Source organism: Lingula anatina, chromosome 3 (genome assembly GCF_051362555.1).
Source record: "Lingula anatina isolate TDL-2025a chromosome 3, LinAna3.0, whole genome shotgun sequence".
Lineage (NCBI taxonomy): Eukaryota > Metazoa > Brachiopoda > Lingulata > Lingulida > Lingulidae > Lingula > Lingula anatina.
Window position 1 is genome coordinate 15,436,361 of NC_141769.1, and position 19,650 is coordinate 15,456,010.

Here is a 19,650-nt window from a genome sequence, read left to right on the forward strand (position 1 = left end):
GACAGAAAATATAACTATAATAATTTATATTACCAATCAATACCTCATAGCCACTGGAGGATGGGGCATCTTGTAGGTCTGGGGATAGAAAATATAACTATAATAATTTATATTACCAATCAATACCTCATAGCCACTGGAGTAGAGGACATCTTGTAGGTCTAAGGATAGAATATATAACTATAATAATTCATATTATGAATCAATACTTTATAGCCACTGGAAGCAGGGACATCTTGCAGGTCTGAGGATAGAAATATAACTAACATAACAATTTACCCATCAATACCTCATAGCTACTGGAAGAGGGGGCATCTTGCAGATATGGGGATAGAAAATATAATAACTTTACATATCAATATCTCACAGTCACTGCAGGAGGGAGCATCTTACAGGTCTGAGGACAGAAAATTATCAAGTCAATTTTTCCAACAAAAAACTAGAGTCAACTTGTGCTTTTAACAGTAACCAATACTAAAAGACGTGTATATTGTCTTGGCTAAGCTACCCAGAGATTGACTTTTGTGACCAACTGCTTTTTAAGAACATATTTCCCAATTCTTGAAACACTGTGCAGATGGCTTGGGTAAAACAACAGATTAACTTAAGATATCACAGAAAATATTGACTTCTGAATTCAGCTCAAAAAACTGAATGCAGTATTTGAATGTCACATACCTTGTATTTCGTCTCTGTCAATATTAGTGTGTTCTTTGAGAATGTCCTTTGTTTCCATACTGCTCACCAGATGATCAACATTGGTCACTCTACACTTCAAGCCACAGCCTGGGACAGCTTGGAAATCCAACACCTTGCCCAGGGTCTCTGCACCCAGTGCCTGCAAATGTGCATTAAATTTAGCAAATAAAAAAAAATTGTATAAGGTTTTAAACAGTTCTTTATAAAATTAATGGATATCTCTCAGACTTTCTGTGTTCACTTATGTCATGGAGAATTTGGAACTCTGTGAATCACAGTGAAAGGGTGATGTCCTATCTGCACATGCACCTTCAGTATTCATGGAAACGGGATAATTTGTGTAATTTGAAGATTATACAACTTTTCGTCGTTACAAATCATTTCCTTCATTATTTCAATCTGATACTCACCTGTTTGGCATATTTGACAATGGCTGCAGCTACAGGGTGTTCACTGCTGGTTTCTGCAGTCCCAGTGACAGCTATCACCAGATGTTTGGACAACCCTGTATTAAACAGTGTCAGTCTAGTCAACTCTGCTATACCACGAGTTATTGTGCCTGTCTTGTCAAACACAATACTCTGTACCTATGGAGAGAGAAAAGTTACAGTGAAAATTGAAAAGCAACCTCCTATAACTTATAATAATTGAAAATATAAAAATTATATTCTGAAACATGTGCACATTTGAATTGCTCATTCTTAAACCACCGATTTCCAAATCTACCTTCATTCACGTACTACACTTATGTAAGTTTCCCCAACTGAACATATTTAAAATTCAACAATAAAAATTCTAGCACTTATTTTACCTTGTGCGCAATCTCTAATGGCTCTCCTCCCTTGATGAGTATCCCGTTAGTGGCGCCCACCCCTGTCCCCACCATAACAGCAGTGGGTGTGGCCAGGCCCAGGGCACAGGGGCAGGCTATTGCTAGAACTGTGATGGCAAACTTAAACGCATGCTGGAAGATAATTTCGTTCTTGCCCATTCCACTTTCTGACTGAAATAGAAAAAGTTCATGTGGTGTTATTGTATGAAATGTCAGATTTTTTTTTTTTTTACCTGACACCTTTTTTTAACTTTATTCAGTCCTTCAGTTTAATCACACATAAAATGAATTTCAGGTACTTATCTTGCAATGCTCTCAATATACATCATAGTAACACTTATTTTAAGGGATTTTTTTATCATTTGTGAAAAATTGCATAACAAAAAAAGACTAATTTCTTTTTTTTTTCTTTACTGTGAATTATTACACACATGTTCACATATATCAAGCACAGAAAAAAAAAAACAAAGCCTTACTTTCCAATGAATGTCCAACTGGTTATAAGTGGCATAGCCCACTATAACCCATACTACAGCTGTGAGGAGAGAGATGGTGCAAACCCCAGGGACAAAATAGCCAGCTATGGTGTCTGCCACTGCCTGGAGAGGAGCCTGGATGAAAATTTTAAAAACAATTGTTTGATAAAACCACTGTAAATAGGGCATACTTATGACATGCCCCGGCTCAATGTTATGATATAGCACTGAAAGGTGCAGATGCATTAAAATTTTCTATGTGAAGTATCCTTTCTTATAAAAGTATAAGCAATGAATATTCAATTCAGTTGAACCATACAAAAGATTCTTTAAATAAAAAAATACGAGAGCATTGTAAAGTGGTAGAAATAAAACCAAATTTCTGTTCACTTTATGAATGTGACCTACTTTGGATGTTTGAGCTTCTTCCACAAGCCTGACTATTTGAGCAAGAGCACTGTCTGCCCCCACATGTGTAGCTTCCACCAACAGAGTGCCATTCTGGTTGATAGATCCTCCAATCACAGAAGAACCTGTCATTTGATCAATAACAGAATAGGTTAGTACATATTAATTAAGGTACTTTCAAACTTAAAGTCAAAATTAGTTCAGAATTCCAACAAGTACATCCTTGTTTGTATTTCTTTACAAATTTAACCAATTTCTTCATCAGCTAACAATTAAAAGCTTAGAGTCATTCACCATCACCATCAAAAATGTATATCACATGGTAATATCTGGCTCACTGTTCCTTATACTGAGTAGAAGATGCTCTGATCTAAAGGAAAAACCCACCTTTTTTCTTCTCCACGGGCATGGACTCTCCTGTGATTAGAGATTCATCACACATGGAGTGGCCCTCGGTCACTTTACCATCCACTGGGATCTTCTCTCCAGGTAGGACCTAGAGATGATAAATATCAAGTGTGATAACAAGAATTCATCATCATACAGATAGTTTTTTAAGTTTGTGACATCCTATGGACTTTATTCCAGGAAAAACCTACTAGATATGATAAATAAATTGTGTTATGGTACAGACCAAAATAAATTGAATGTTACATCACTGCTTTTAAGTATTTTTTATCTGTAATACATCAGATTGCAGGTAAACTGTTTGTGAATAGCAGCCAGAAACAAAAGTATGACTTTATTACATTTACTATATTACAATCCCATAGGCACAATCTTGAATTTTTATAGCCAGGTGGATAGTTTTCACTAATCAAAACTTTGAAACAAATCAATGACAAACTGGTTTAATTCACTAGATCAAAATGGAGTATGTTTCCCATTTGACTAAAATCCATGAGATGAAGGCAAGTCCAGTGTGTTCCCTCACCTTGAGAATATCTCCCCTGTGAACTAAGTCCACACTGATCCTCTGTTCCTTGATCACCTGGCCATTCTTGTCACACTCCAGCAGTAAAGCCTCACTGGCCTGCAGAGACATCAGCTTGGTCAGAGCCTCTGACGTCTTGCCCTAAAGTTGAGATAGAAATTATGCAAATTTTGAACATTTGTGTATATATCCATAATGGTCCTCTGTTATCATTAATTTACTATTACTTTGGAAGCTACATCTGTTTCATGTATTATTTTCTGTGATGCACTATATTCAGTCACTTTGCAAAAGAAAGTTTATTTTCATTTAATCAAAAACCATATTCAGTCATTATCTACTTACCTTTGCTATATGTTCAAGCCACCGTCCCAATGATATAAACACCATTAACATAGGTGTGGTCTCAAAGAATGTACGTGGACTCGTGGACTCTTGCATCACCATGGCAACAGCCACAACAATGACTGAGTAAACATATGATATTGTGGTTGCCATGACAATAAGGACATCCATATTGGTGGATCTGTGTTTCAAAGCTTTGTAGGCTTGGATATAAAAATATCTACCACCAATAAACTGAAAGAGATCCAATAAGTTTTAAGTTAGGAAACAATGTCTATAATATTTCAAAATCAAATTTCTGAATCATTAAAAAATATATAAACATATGAGAGAAATTAATATGGCTATCAGTGGCAGATTAAGAGGGGGGTCCCGATGTATCTGCCCCCCCCCCCTCCAAAAAAAAAAAATACACCTGGATCTGCCCCTGGGTAAATTTTTAACTATATAAACAATTCCTGAACAATGAACTTCTCCTGGATTTCAAACAAAACTTTATCCAGTCTCATCTTGATATGTTTTAGCATAGTATAAAATGTAGCAATACCTGTACAGGAGTTGCCAGTAAAAATAGAATCAAGTTCTCCACAGACAGTCCTGCTGTCACCATGGGGACACCTGGCGAGGAATCAGCTGTATCATTACTGCCACCTGCTGCCATCTGGTGACCAGGCATGTGCATATAAGCAAACATGAAGTACATCATGACCACCATACAAGGTACACCAAGTATGAGGGAAAACAGGAATGAATTTCTCCACCTAGAATTATAAGTATCAATTAAACATTTAGAGTTTTTTTTACAATGATATATAAAATCAGTACATGCCAGGTTTAAGATCCGACATAACTTACTAAATGTTCAGTGCCAAAACAATGTACCTTATTGCTTGTATATGTCATCTTGCCAATGTGGCAAATATTCAAGATGGCAGTTGTGCATCACATTCCAGCTTGAGCACTTTTTGACATTAAGCTCTATTTATTCAAATAAATATGCTCACTAGAAACACCAAATTACATAACTGATTTAACTGATGTTCAAATGAATAAAATACTTGTCAGTTAATCCTAATTTTTAAAAATTCTAAATTTGTCTAGTTCAAATATATACTTTTTGCCTTTTTTATAATACTTGAAACTGAGAGCAGCTGAGACGCTACTCTAAAACATGATTAAACATGACAATGCCACTTACTGCCTGGTAGTTTTCCTGTGTTCATGTGCAGCAGAATTCTTGGAATTATCTGTGACCAGGGAAGCCTCATATCCCATATCCTAAAAAATTGATTAGTACTAAGTTTAACTTAATACAGAAAACTCAATAGCAGTCATGATTTATTTGGTTCAAACATACAATTTTTGATGTCACCAGCCACTGAGATCCTGGGCTCTTTTAGCATTTTTCCTTCTTTTTTTTTGTTCTATTGTTTAAAATTTATTAACAGCCTATTTACAATTTTGAAGCTAAAATATTACTGAAAGGGTTTAATATGACTTTATCTCTAATAAAAACATCTAACAAAAGACAGAATTACCCTTATTTCATTCATAATATCTCTTGGTCCTGTATTTTCTGGGTCAAACTCAAAGCGCCCCCTATTGGTTGCCAGGGAAACTATGGCAGATTTGATACCTGGTTGTTTCACCATATGGGACTCTATACGGTGGACACAGGATGAACATGTCATACCACCAATCTGGAAAAGAGTGATATATTCATAAAACAAGAAAGATCTAGGCTCATACTGCTACATAACAATATAATTGATAAAGATTCTTTACATTGGTTGAAGAAAATAAAGGACTAATTAACTTTTAACTGATGTTCTTGCTTGAAAATTGCTATTTTATAAATTCATTTGCTATTTGGATGAAATATAATGTAAATGTTAGGATGGCCCTAGAGGAGCAGTGATACCTACAGCATTTGCCTAGAAATTATTTCCTGTGAATACTTAAGGTACATACAGCCCTATATTACACAGAATAAACAATAACTGAACTATCCTGAAACATCCTTGCTGACACCAGAAAAGCCTGAAAGCCATCACCAAATGACCCAGATTAGGTGACACTATTACAGAGCATCTTAGAATCATAAATCTAATGTAAAGCAATATGCCTGTATGATGATGTCAGCTGGTCTTATTAAAGGTTCATGTGAGTCTTGATGTGAACACATCGTCAGGCTAAAAATTATATGTCACTATTTTCAACATAAAAGTGCATTCATATAATTTTTGCCTTTCACAAAAACATGCAGGTAGTTTTATATATCTCCAATAGAATAAGGATTACCATAATAATGTACACATCTCTCTGTCACTCTAATCTGCAGGTACATGGGGCTGATTACATTACTTGTCTTCATTATGCCAATTTTGTTTCCTTGAATCTATTTTACATTTTGTTCCTTTTTTCATGATGTGACAGATATGGCAAATAATGATGCCAAAGCTTTTTGTCTTCACAAAGGCACAATAAACCGACTTTGAGTTCTTGGTGTGTGCGCATTATTAAATGTATTTCTCTATTTCCTAAATATTACTATAATTATATTATACCTGGATTTCAAGGTGCCCATCACCTGTTCCTTCATTCTCGATCAGCATGGCGGGGTAGCCCAGTTCTGTGACCAGGGTAGCAATCTGGGAGGGCATCATGTAGGCAGGATCATACTTCACTTCTGCTTTCTGGGCCATCAAAGCCACCAACACTGAAGAAATACCTGGAAATCACAAAATTCAAACTGATCTGTATGAATCCATCACATACTATGTTCATCTTAATTTCATCTTAATTTTGTGAGGGTAGTATTCATTTTAACACCTTTTCCCTGAGAAAGAACTCTTAAAGAAATCAATAGGCTTCTTAAGATAAGAAACAACATTGAAACCTAAACAAACCTCGGTCAGCGTATGGCCAGCCATCGTAGGATCTCTTTGTGGTACACACTAAAGTAGCACTCATTTAAGTACAACTGTATTCCTCTAAATGTAGAAATTGTGACTCTTGTATCAATGAACGCTGACACTTTCCAGTTTTCCTTCTTTCAGATATCAAGACAAGGATAATGGAACCATTAATAATTCAATGCTGGTTTTTAAAAAATGAAATGGAACCTGCTTTAAGTCACGTTTTCATATCCTCTAGTGGTATACAGTGTGAAATAATAAAGGTTTCTCCTTGAAAAGTTTAGGCATACTATATATCTACCAATACATCATTCATTCTTCCTCCTGCCATTTAAGGTAAGTCTTAAAGAGAACTGAAATTCAGTTTGACATTTATTGTCATGTTACCAGCAGTTTGCTAAGCCTAAATATACTAATTCGATGTACGACTGCTTAAATGTCTTGAAATCCATAGTTTGGAAACATTGTGATTTCCATCATAAATGCAGGCAAATTATCCCTGCAATCAACTTGCCCACAACGAGAAATTTATCCTCCCACACAAGTTTATTGAAATATTAGGACTACACATGATGGCACAAAATTGTGGTTTATTTTCCACTGCCAGTAAATTGGGCTATTTATTAGCCAAACTCAAGAAAAAAATAACATTTTCCTGAATTAGTGAATAGAAAATCAAATATCCCAGAAATGGATGGAGGGCGTCTTCTGGGTCATCAAGAAGATGGTCAGAATGTTTTAAGTTTAAATTGACGAGCATCTAATTTTTTTCTGTTGGAGGATGGACACAAATGGACGATGGACCAACAAAGCTAATTTTCAAGACTGTCATAAAATATCTCTGAATCTTCTCCTGTATCTCATATATCTTACAATTGAGAAGTTAAATGATTTAAAAAGAGAAATATCATGTTAAAAGGCTAAAAAATTACTTAAGTCATTGCCAATCGAGAAATGATACCACATTGCCAAAATCAACAAATACTAACCAGGCACTTTCAGTAAGTTCCTCTCAATATTAGCCACACAAGAAGCACAGGTCATTCCAGACACATGGAGGTGGCATTTCTCCAGGTCATCCTCTTCCACTGTGTCCACCTTCCTTTGTAGGACCATGCCATGGTTGGTCTTGGGTAGATGGCCGCGTGAAGGCGTGGACTTCACTGGCCCTGCACTGCCGTTCATTATCACGGTGGTTTCTGGTGGGAATTTGGTCTCGTCTGAAAGATTTATACTGAGTTTTCAGCAGAGCTGGTAAAATATCACCCAATGTGTATGTGGGAGAGATTTTTGACAGAAAATGATTGAAAAGTAAACTTGTAAATATCGAAATAAAAATATAGACACAAGTATATAAGATACAGGGGTAAAAGCTAGGTTTCACAGTTATAAAAGAGGGTAGGCATAAAAAATGTTAACTTGGTATTAAAAATATCATATGCTGAAGTGATACATCTTATCTACCAAGCACTGTTCAAATGCTGTGGATAATATTCACATAAAAAAATTCAGTGGCAGCATAAACAAATCCAAAATTAACTTTTTATGACCAAAACAGCAAGACTATCACACTGTATAATCTAATCACTGCCTGTATCACCCACCTGTGATGCATGCATCAAAGCCCATATCATCTATGGCGTCTCGCAGCTGCTGGGGTGACGTGACGTCAGGATCATATTGGATAACTCCCTGCTCTTCCTGCAGAGACACTTTTATAGATCTCACCCCTGGTTTCTCAGAAATCACTTCCTGGATTGTCTTCACACAGGAATTGCATGTCATTCCTTTGATGGAGATGACAGTTGTGCTGATAGTGGAGGGCACCTTAGGAATGGCTGCAGCATGGACTACAGAATCATAGCCCATGTCACTGATTCTCTCGGCCACAGTGGTGGGGGACCAGAGGGCGGGATCATACTGCACTGTACCCCTTTTCTCTTCCAGAGAAACACTGACTTGTGCGATCCCCTTCTCATCAGAAAGAGTACCCTCGATGTTCTTAACACAAGACATACAGGTCATCCCTTCAATATCAACCATACACTTGGCTAGAGTGCCATCTGGGGGAGATTTTGTGGGAGCACTTCTACTGGCTATTTCATCAAACTCATCCTGTTGGTCAGCCACATTGCAGTCGAAACCCATATCAGATATTCTATCCGCCACTGCCTGGGCAGTAACAATGCTGGAGTCAAAAGTAACATCAGCAGATTTGGTCTCCAAAGTCACCTTGATAGTTTTCACTCCTGGGAATTCACCGATAACCCCTTCAATGTTCTTAACGCACGACTGACAAGTCATCCCCTCAATGTGTAACCTACATTTGCCAAAGTCAGCATGGCTTCTTGTCTTAGCGAGTTCATGAAATTCATCAAAAGATGTTGAGGATCCATTGCTGGGAAGTGTTGCCTCAAACCCCATGTCATTGATTTGATCTCGTAACATCTGTGCTGTAACAACGGAGGGGTCATACGTGATATTGGCCTCTTTTCTCTCCAGGGAAACTTGAATGTGCCTCACTCCCGGTTTGCTGGACATGTTCCCTTCAATATTCTTGACACAAGACTGGCAGGTCATGCCCTCTACTCCAATTTTCACATTCGCCGTCTGCTTCGGTTTTTCCAGAAAAGCCTCAAAACCCATATCGTCGATGTGTTCACGTAGAGTTCTTGGATTGGTCTGAGAGGGGTCATACCTTATGCTCGCCTGTTTCTGTGATAATGATACCTTGATCTGCTTGACCCCTGACCTCATGCTGATGGCGCCCTCTATGTTTTTGACACAAGACTGACAGGTCATTCCCTCTATGTAGATTGTCACTTCCTGGGGGGAGGACCCAGGGGACTTAACTTTGGCTTCAAAACCCATGTCATCTATTCCCTCAGCAATCTTCTCAGCAGTGGTAACGGTGCGATCAAAGTTAACAACACCTTCCTGGTTTTCTAGAGAAACCTGTTTAAAAAAGGGAAATTTTAATTATTTTTTCTGTCTTTTTATATTTTCACATATATCTACATGACATCTACAACTGTCATATATGAATATCAAACATTCATCCATCACTTACACTTTTAAGCAAATGATATCATTTTCACGTAATCAATGATAACTTAAACTTGGCAAAAAAGAACATTCCACATTTTCTTTTTAGTACTAAAACATCTTAAAGCAAACATATGAACCTAGATCTTAACCAGATGCACATGAAGTAACTCGGAAGCAATGATAACATTCATGAAATCAATATTCAGACAAGTCTTTTGCATTTTTTCACCACTGCCAGTCCAGTCTAAGTCCACAGAACTATGATTTCTTACAAGCTGCTCCTTGATAAATCTCATCACTTTGAGCTAAAACTATGGTCAGCATTTACCCACTGTTACTCCCTGCACTATATTTCAGGCACATGTTTACCACTTTAAGAACCATAGAACCAAACAGGATCTTGAAGCTGTACAGGGTAAAACAATTTTTTTCAAACAGTAACTTCCAACTGGAATGGCTTTCAAGCAACATATGGTAGTGAATAACAATAAACTACTCTGCAAAGTCAGCCCGTATATATGGTATTATGAAGTCAATAATTATAATTATGTATCTCTTGTTTGTCCGACAGAATGCTGGTAACTTAAGGCTTCTATGCTAACATTTATACGCTGAGAGGCTTGCATTTTAAACTCTAGTTACGTAGGACTGAACAAAACTGACCTAACTGTTAAAGGGCATCAAGTCATTTTATGCCAATTCATGGAAGGTCTTAACTGTGCTTAATATCATAAAATGTTACTAATCAAAGGAATGTCACTTCCCGTATTTTGGTAGAAATCAATACAACCTGAGATAAATCTCTTCTCAACATATATATTTACTCTAGCAATTATTTCTTTTTTTTTCATCTTGACCCAGCAGGGCTCAAACCAGAAAAAAATCTTTAAAGGCAAGCAGTTGAATAACACAAACCACATTATAAAAATTGTCAACGATAAATTTAGTAGAAAAAAATTCAATATCTGAAAATTCCTTTAGAAATATATCTCATACCGTTTTGTTTTTGATTAAACTTTTTTCTGCTAAGCTATTTTTCAAGCACCTGACACAGACTCAAGTCAAGGACTATCATGTACATCCTAAAAAAGTTCTGAAGAGGAAACCAGGATATTAATAATGTGAAAATAAGGAAGTGGAAATGTCCTCATATCAAATCAAGTATCTTACAAGCAATCAAATAAATGAACACAAATCCTTGTGTGTTTACCAACAATACCCACACCTACAATATCTTTACTTGTCCATGATCAAGAATATATCTCACCCCCCTCCTGTTCAGCAGTCACATGTAAATTATGATAAGTTATCGTGTAATAAAACAAAGTCCAAAGATATCAGGTTTGTTAAAACCCTCCACCCAGTGAACAATCTACTTAGAATATTTTCAATCAATATCAATTAAACGAATATCAATTAATCACAGATTTTAAATTTGAGATGTATAACGTTACGATAACAGGTTTATAGACCCTCTTGTCTTGCTACCTTTCTCACATCTGAAGTATCCTGTATTCCAACATTTCCGTGTCCTATATCAAACACCCTTTCACTAGTGAAATTGTGGAAGTAAATTTCTATAGATGTTATCAAATTTGAAATCAGGATATTAAAATAATCATCTGGTTAATCTGGGTAAATATATATTATGACATTCCTAAATATCTGGGATACTAGGTTAGCAAAAAGGTATGATCTAGATCAATCTCACCACTGTATATCATATCTTCTCCAAGAAAAAGCTCTTACTTCATGTTACTTTGCTAGCATTGTCACCATATGTCTGCAGCAAGCCAGCGCCATGTTCATGTCAACAGCACCTCCTAACAACACTAACATCGACAAAACAAAAATCTCTACCCTCATCTGTCTGCAACATCTGTCATCAAGTTTTTAACAATAACCTATCACTGCAAATACAAGGTTATATCTGGGTTCCCATAATTTTTTTAATTAAAAAATTTAAAAAACAAGCAGGCAGTGATGAAATATACTGTACACCTGCATAAGTAGACTTGATTTACATTTAATTTTGGCCATGAAAATGTTTTTAAAAAAATTAGTCAAATTGCATACAGCTTACTTAGTATAGGCCCTTACATTCTATTTTCTAAAGATTTTAGAAGAGAAACTCAAACCATTTTATTCTCTTCCATAAGATATGAAAAATAAGGAAGTTTTACAGAGGGAAAAAGATGTAACACAGGGAATCATCAATGTACTGTAAAAACACCTAAACTAAATTGAATAATTTATATCAACACATACAACATCAGTTTAAATAACTGCATAGCATATATTATAAATCGTGCTTAAAAGTACTAATACAGATGTTCATGCACAGTTAAACAGTCAAGTTTTTATGTCAAACCAGTTCAGTTTCTATGAACAGATAAATCATATTGAATAAATGTACATCTGCCAAAATGCAAACTTATCACACAGTTTACCTAAGTAATTCTCTGAAGTCCTCCATATGCTGAACCGTTTCCTCCTTTCACCTTTGATTGCATACACACAGTTGTTATAATTTCCACACAAAGTTTAAATACTTGAACTAAAACATTTGTTGAGGCTTTATCACTGTAAATCCCATCTGAAGACACAAACACGTACTGTCTAGCCAATGTCTTTTTCTGAACTGACACAGAATATAAGATAGTATATAAGATACTGGCCTTCTATCTGGTCCATATCTTTCCAGCTGTAGACGTTACCGGTCATGGTCATATCGTGATAGTAATATCTATAGATCCATCTATATTCTTCTACAGTGAGGATAAGAAGTGCAAAGATGCATTCAGCAGCCCTTTAAACTACCCTGTTTTTTAGACTAAATACAGGAGGAAGATTATATGTTGTCATCCACATGACGTGAGACCAGTACAGTGAACAAGGAGCAGGTGGGAATGTTCACTGAGAGACAACATATAATTAAGTTCCTTAGCATGGCACAAATATTAAATATGTTTTAAAAGACCACTTTCTATCACACTTTAATTAAAATGAGATAAATATCCATGGTTCCTAGATCTTGAATCCATTTAAAAGTTTGTTAATGAGAATCACTTTGAAACAAGTTTTTTTAAACACCTACATTTGATTCTTTCTTTTCATTCTTCACAAAAAAAAAATCTACTAGTAACTGTTTCAAAATATATAACTCAACAATGCTCAACATAAGACTAAGCTTTGTAACAAGAGCAACATTGTTTCAACTTCCAAATTAAGGGATTTTCATCACCAATTAACTTTGCTAAAAAGGTTCGAGACCAGTTGTAAATGTTTGAGAACAGTGCTGGGTACAGCGTGAGAGGTCAAGAAGTGGATCAGTTTGTCTTACATGTGTTAAAAGTCACAGATATCTTGACTTTGGAAATAAAACGACTTAGATTTGGCATCATAAAATACCTAAGTATGTGCTTAAAACAAGGTCAGATGCTTCTGATAATATTTGCCCATATATATATAATAAAATGAGAGAGACACTCAAAAACCTGAGGGCATAACAAGATAAGCGAGATAGTCAGCCAACCCAAGCGCTTAAGTCACACTTAAAAGACTGAATTGCGTCAAACCCATAAATGAGGGCAACCTGTCGTCAGCAGGGCAATTCAAAGCTTTATCGTCCTTCCTGCATTATGTTGTTAGAAATACGGGACAGACAATTTCATTCTTGATTAAGCACATCATCATGAGAATACTGGGTCTAGATTGCATACAGGGATTGCATAGAGACAGCTGTGTGTGAATTTACCCTTTATTAATTTCAATTGAAAATTGGTCCAACTTTTGTCTTTTGGTCAATGATTACCCAAGATAGTCTGCTTTCCAGTTTAAATGGAATTTCTGTTTACTTGTAAACAACCCAAGAGTGCCTTCTCCTGCATTTCAAAACCAGCACAGAGGTAAAATCTGACAACTTATCATCATTTTCAAATGCAAGGACACGTCTCTCTTTTTTGGACCATTGCTCCTTCACTGCTCTTTGAACTCAACAATGTTCAACATAAGACTAGGCTTTGTAACAAGAGCAATATAGTACTAGTACTAGTAAAAAGCGTTTACTAGTTATCATTTACTATTAGTTATCATGATCATTCAAAGTGAAAGTGAAACAGACCTGAAACAACACTGCTAATTAAAAAAAATACAAGAAAACCTGCGTTCATATGACTCCTTGTAAGTTAACAACGATTTACAACAAATACATTTTTCTATTTTCTACATCAACAGTAATGGCAGCCTGCTTAATTTTTAACATAACAATGAAATATAAATCTATAACAACTGGTACATCACATGTTAGCTTATGTGCAACACATACCCACTTTTAGATAAAATTCAATATTGATATAATTATACTTGATAAACGATACCTCAATTGCGGATATTCCAGGGAATGCTGCCATGTTCACTTCTATATTTTTCACACAAGACTGGCAAGTCATGCCTTGGATACTGATCACTGCTTCACTCATCATCTTGCTTCTTAAAAAACAAAATTAACATTTTTGTTATTTACTTGTTATTTACTTTTTTAGAGTCCAGCAACACAATCCCCCCGCTCTCTTTCTTTCTCTCTCTCTCCTTCTCTCTCTTTTTTTCTCTCTCATTCACACAAACACACACACTGCACAATTATAATAATCTTCTTTTTCTATTACACTGAGATTTCAAAGCATCAAGGGTAGGTTTTAAACTATATAATATTATTTTTTATCTTAAATCACGCCCTACCCCTAATACATTTTTATAACAACAACCACTTACATTTCGTCTCTGCCTACATGCATCTAAAACAGTCTTATCAGAAATATGATTTGAAAATTATCCACATTCATCCTATTAAAAGAGCCTCCTCTGCGGTAGTGCTAACACTCGCCAATTTAGCCAAATGCTAAAACTTAATTAAACTAAAGAAAAAGGGCTTGATTTGACTTATTTTCGTCAAATTAAAACCATTTTGATAACAAACTGACAAAAAAGTGGTGATTTGGCTGAGCGAAAAAAATTGCTAGTGCTACCCCAGCTGCTATTCAGACATGCTTCACAATTTTGAATATATAAGACACATGCAAGACATCTCTCCGGTATTTTGCCACACCTATTCACTTTGAAGTCACAATTAACGCATTTATTTACCATTTGAAAGTGTCAGAAAATTAATGTTTACCCCATGGAAAACTGTTTTGTGTCCCTTTTCAAGCCAAAATGAAGAGATGACATCCCTTTAACCAGGTTGTTTAACCAATCAAGGTGACAGCCAAGAGACCACCCTTGATCCACTACTGTTTAAACTCCCCGACTTCCTAACTCTACAAGAAAGGCCCTTTCCTCCTTTCTCTCTCTCTCTCTCTCTCTCTCTCTCTCTCACACACACACACACACAACCAGACAAAGAAAACAGGCCTAGAAACATCACACACAAAAGTAAAACGGCGTCTTACTAAAAACGACCCTATCTTTAAAATAAAATAAAATACAGAGATGACTTGCTGATATTTTTTTAGTCAAATTTTCGAAACAAATTACAAACCAATGTCCAGAAATTGAAATAGGTCAATTCTTAAGCCGTGTACAGATGGAATTTTCAATTCTGTTTACCTGATAAAGTTAGGTTTAATCCAAGTTGGAATTGAAATTCAGCATTTCTGCTTTCCACATACAACATTCGTCCCTGTAAACCATATGCAGTATGAATAAACAGCAAAAGGATGTAGACCTAAAACTGGGTCAGCGCATTTCTTCCGGTTAGTTGAAAAAATGTCATGAATGAGGAGCGAAAGGGATACAGATACTTCCTTGTTATCAAATATGATCGCGTTTTACCAGAATGATGATGCATAACTAAAAATGAACAAAAGTTGTTAAGTGTAGAGTTTCTCAGTTTAAATTTTCCCATTCATAGTTTGTAAATATATGATACACGGATTTTCCCTTACGGTTATCAACATTGAGGTCGGCACTTCCGCTAGCTGGCGAGTTACTGTGAAGGAATGACGAAACTTGGATCGCATCTGAGTTAGAATTATGATTGTCAATATAACCTGATAGGGAGGAAGTTTAGTGGGGAAGAGGGGTGCTTACAATACTGGAGGCCGGCAAAATAGTGCTATTTGGTCTGGAAGAAGTGGGACAAGCAGGTTGGATGCTACAGGTACCGCCCCGTACTGTACTGTACTGTACTAATTGTAGTTCTCATTTAGTACGTGTATGAGTTAATTAATTTATGGAGTTTTCGAGACAGGACCCCGACAGGTCCTCTTTGTCAGACTACAGAATTTGTGAGTTTAGGTTTCTGCTGTGACTTCTGTCACTCAGAGTCTCGAAACTCTTTGTAATTATAGAGCACCTGTCCTCGCCCCCCTCTCTCCCCCCCCCCCCCCCCCCCCCCCCCCCCCCTCTTTCTCTCTCGAAAGAATTTTCTGCTAAGCATTCATCACTTGGTCTGGGAGGCTATTCCACAGATTTACTACTTGCACAGTGAAACTGTACTTCTTTATGTACTGTACTAATATTAGGTCTAAAAGCCCCCCTCCCTTGTTCTCTGGAACTGAAGTATTGCTTAATTTAGTTTAATGAAGTCTGCAACTTTGTTGTCATATTTCCCACTGAGTAATTTGTTATAGATATTAATTAGAAATAGAGTAAGTGATTTGGATATCACATAGACAAGTGAATATTTTCCAGGTTGCAGAATGCTGGCCTCCATAATAACTGCAGCACTTCAGGGAGCTGCTGCTATTTTGCTGCTAGTGGTAGGCGTACTCCTAACACTCAGATTATACATTAGGCACAAGAAGAAGAATCAATTGCCACATCTTCGTCAGGACCCAGGCTCTGTTGTCGTGGGATTTTTTCATCCATATTGCAATGCTGGTGGTGGAGGGGAGAGGGTTTTGTGGTGTGCCATCAAAGCCTTGCAAAAAAAGTGAGTGACAAAAGTAATAAAAATAAAAAACTCTAATAATGGATCTTAGGTTGAAATAGAGATCACATTGTTTTAACTTTATCACCAGACCTTCCTCAGGTGAAATGATTTTGAGTTGTCATCAGTATCACGTGGTGACAATTTGAAGTGAGCGACACTTTGACAGGGTTCAACTTGACATGCACAGTGTATTTATCAATATGCATGAAATGTGTCTTATTATTTATGCTTTTCTAATTTTTATCTGATTAGTCTTAAAAAAAGTTATTCGACTAAAAGCAGAATTTAACAACATGCTCAGGCTATTGTGATGACCCTTAGGAAAACAAATCCCAGATATCTTTTATTCTACACTAGTGGTTCTATAATTCACCAACCTGAACCAAAACATTTTTAATTATGTTTAATTATGTTGTCTGTATCGATCATTATTTTATGGTTTGTCTGGAAAGCATCACATGTATTGTATATGTATTGATCAGGTAATAACCCAGATGTCATGGTGTAGTGCCATTAGCAAAGTTAGATTCAACCCTTAATAGGAGGCTACATATCAACTGTAGTATTCCTTATTGCTGAAATGAGGGATTTTAATGGAAGGTAATTGGGGAAATTAATAGAATTTTACACTGAGCTGATAGTTAACCAAAAGCCTGCACAGTGAATGTAATTGTTGTGTGTTCTGTATTTCAGATACCCAGCTGTGCAGTGTGTAGTGTACACTGGAGACCAAGATGCAACAGGTAATCTGTATAGAAGGCTTGTTATACTGTTTGCTTTTAGATATCATTTGAAGTTATTTGAAAATTTTAAAGGCATGTGGGACATTAAATATTGTCCAAATTAGGTGAAATTATGAAAGAATGAAACAAGACCTAGTTTTTTTTTTCTTCATTCCAGCCATGATATTTTATTGTAAAATGTTTTCTCATCATAACTTAAAGCTTATGGTGCACATTATAAACATGATAATTTTTTTTTTTTTTAATGTCATATCTTACAGGTGAAGAAATATTACAGAAAGCATGGCAGCGTTTTAACATCAAAGTGTCGAGACCTGTAGAGTTTGTGTACCTTACAAGGCGGGACTGGGTTGAGGCTAAAACATGGCCTTATTTCACATTGCTAGGACAAAGCATGGGCTCAGTCTTCTTAGGCTGGGAGGCACTGTGTAAGCTGGTCCCAGATGTCTACATCGACACTATGGGATATGCCTTCACCATACCACTGTTTAAGTACATTGGAGGCTGTCAAACTGGGTGCTATGTCCATTATCCCACCATTAGTAATGACATGTTAGAGAGAGTGGCCCAGAGGACGGAGAGCTATAACAACAGGAGGGTGATATCAAAAAACCCTGTGCTCAGCTTCTTTAAGTTGGTGTACTATCACATGTTTGCCTTTGCCTATGGGGTGGCTGGAAAAAGGTCAGATGTTATCATGGTCAATTCTTCGTGGACTTTAGGGCATATTTTACACTTGTGGAGGGCTGCTTCAAAAACGAGCATCGTGTACCCACCGTGTGATGTGGAGGAATTTTTGAAACTCCCTCTCAAGGAGGAGGACTCCCAAAGGACAACACACACCATAGTTTCAATAGCTCAGTTTAGGCCAGAAAAAGACCATGATTTACAACTCAGGTCATTCCATGAATTTCTTAAGAAAAAATCCAACCAGGAAAACTTACAATATAAATTGATTTTGATTGGAAGCTGTCGCAATGCTGGGGATGTTGCAAGAGTAGAGGAGCTCAGAGTCACAGTTAAGGATCTTGGGTTGGAAGACAGTGTGGAGTTTTTGCTAAATGTGTCATTTGAGGAACTTAAGAAGCAACTGCACCATGCCACTATAGGCCTACACACTATGTGGAATGAACACTTTGGAATTGGTAAGAAAACACCAAAACAAAAGGGCATTTTTGTTAAGCAATTCATGTGGATGATTATGTTGTGTTGATATTTCTGATGACAATTTTCCTGAATTAATTTTCCTTTATCTTGATTTCATGGCAAATAAAAAATTTAAAACCGTGCTAACTTTAACAATTTTTTGTTTTAGCCAGATTATATTTTTTGATTAATGAATAATAAGTGAAAGGCCATTTTTGAAAATTTTCTGCTCATTGCTTTGTTTTACAAAATGAGTTGGTTTATTTTCTTGTTATAGCTTGATTTATGAAATGTTGTTAAATGTTATATTAAGGGGAGCCAAAAAATTGAGAATCTGATACATTGAAGAAAGTAAAGTGTTTCATTATTACAAAAGACTACTAAACAAGGGCTCTTATAGCTACATAGATTTTTACCCTCTTTGGTTCATTTTTTTCTATTCCAGGAGTGGTAGAAATTATGGCAGCAGGCACTATAGTCCTTGCTCACAACTCTGGTGGACCAAAGATGGATATTGTAGTGGACAGAAAGGGGACAAAAACAGGGTTTTTGGCCAGTGATATTACCAGTTATGCAGATGCAATGGAAACCATATTCCACCTCACACCACAGGAGAGAATGGATATAAGAATGAATGCCAGAGAATCCGTGAAGAAATTCTCAGAGGAAGAGTTTTCACAAGGGTTTTTGTCTTGTGTCAGTTGTATATTTGAAGAGAAGTAAAATCCAAGTGTATATTTGGTACTTTGAATTGTAAGGCAGCTTGACCAGTTTTCATGTCCTTTTCTCTGAGCTTAACTAATCCATGAACTCTTAAAGCAGACAGTCCCTTAACAGTTGACAGGACTTTTTGCCCAAAACCGAAGTTCATGGTAGCACTAGACCAAATGTCAGAGGATCTGATTGGATTGAATTCTCGAGTTTTTTCCCTTGGAGGTTTTCTCCCTTAAAAAAAGACAAAGTGATATGATGCTTTTTCATATATTTGTTTCTGCTTAAAATATGATCACAGACAAACAACGACATGATGTAAGACTTCCTGGTAAAGTGATATGTTGCAAAGTAAAAAAAAGTTTTAAGGACGGATTTTGCATACTGTTAAGAACATGATGTTGTTTTCTGGTGATATAGCATTATACTACATAATGAATAAATTATTAAAGTTAT

At 36.3% G+C, this 19,650-nt stretch overlaps 2 protein-coding genes across 9 annotated transcripts in view; one reads left to right on the top strand and one right to left on the bottom strand.

The window, feature by feature from the left end:
- The window catches only part of LOC106175926 (copper-transporting ATPase 1-like), a 20,338-nt gene extending 4,892 nt beyond the window's left edge, over positions 1-15,446 (bottom strand). For 3 of the 7 annotated variants that reach the window (XM_087008893.1, XM_087008890.1, XM_087008895.1), the window contains exons 1-17: positions 15,268-15,445; positions 14,040-14,151; positions 8,217-9,567; positions 7,602-7,832; positions 6,262-6,425; positions 5,233-5,394; positions 4,893-4,972; positions 4,242-4,455; positions 3,695-3,928; positions 3,350-3,490; positions 2,803-2,911; positions 2,416-2,540; positions 2,008-2,142; positions 1,511-1,702; positions 1,110-1,286; positions 679-838; positions 44-78 (exon numbers count right to left, since the gene is read on the bottom strand). In XM_087008893.1, coding sequence (XP_086865019.1) covers positions 44-78; positions 679-838; positions 1,110-1,286; positions 1,511-1,702; positions 2,008-2,142; positions 2,416-2,540; positions 2,803-2,911; positions 3,350-3,490; positions 3,695-3,928; positions 4,242-4,455; positions 4,893-4,972; positions 5,233-5,394; positions 6,262-6,425; positions 7,602-7,832; positions 8,217-9,567; positions 14,040-14,144 — 3,615 coding nt within the window. In that variant the 5' untranslated portion in view covers positions 14,145-14,151; positions 15,268-15,445. Of the gene's footprint in view, positions 1-43; positions 162-678; positions 839-1,109; positions 1,287-1,510; positions 1,703-2,007; positions 2,143-2,415; positions 2,541-2,802; positions 2,912-3,349; positions 3,491-3,694; positions 3,929-4,241; positions 4,456-4,892; positions 4,973-5,232; positions 5,395-6,261; positions 6,426-7,601; positions 7,833-8,216; positions 9,568-14,039; positions 14,152-15,267 lie in introns of all 7 variants that reach the window. The other 4 variants (XM_087008894.1, XM_087008891.1, XM_087008892.1 and 1 more) reach the window with 3 other exon arrangements.
- A 171-nt stretch (positions 15,447-15,617) lies between these two features.
- LOC106172291 (GDP-Man:Man(3)GlcNAc(2)-PP-Dol alpha-1,2-mannosyltransferase) lies at positions 15,618-19,649 on the top strand. Of its 2 annotated transcripts, none has more exons than XM_087008912.1 (5): positions 15,618-15,641; positions 16,354-16,594; positions 17,288-17,337; positions 17,598-18,482; positions 18,929-19,649. In XM_087008912.1, exons 2-5 carry the CDS (start codon positions 16,362-16,364, stop codon positions 19,204-19,206), a joined length of 1,446 nt encoding a protein of 481 aa, XP_086865038.1. In that variant the 5' UTR covers positions 15,618-15,641; positions 16,354-16,361; the 3' UTR covers positions 19,207-19,649. The 2 variants fall into 2 exon arrangements, with proteins under 2 accessions (XP_086865038.1, XP_086865037.1); XM_087008911.1 differs by lacking the exon at positions 15,618-15,641 and adding an exon at positions 15,648-15,820.
- The last annotated feature ends 1 nt before the right edge of the window (position 19,650 follows it).

Bases quoted from the DNA above. Each gene is read 5' to 3' on its own strand.
- LOC106172291 (XM_087008912.1), top strand. From the start codon at position 16,362: ATGCTGGCCTCCATAATAACTGCAGCACTTCAGGGAGCTGCTGCTATT. The intron at 16,595-17,287 runs GTGAGTGACAAA...TCTGTATTTCAG, and splicing joins ATCAAAGCCTTGCAAAAAAA to ATACCCAGCTGTGCAGTGTG. The intron at 17,338-17,597 runs GTAATCTGTATA...CATATCTTACAG, and splicing joins TGGAGACCAAGATGCAACAG to GTGAAGAAATATTACAGAAA.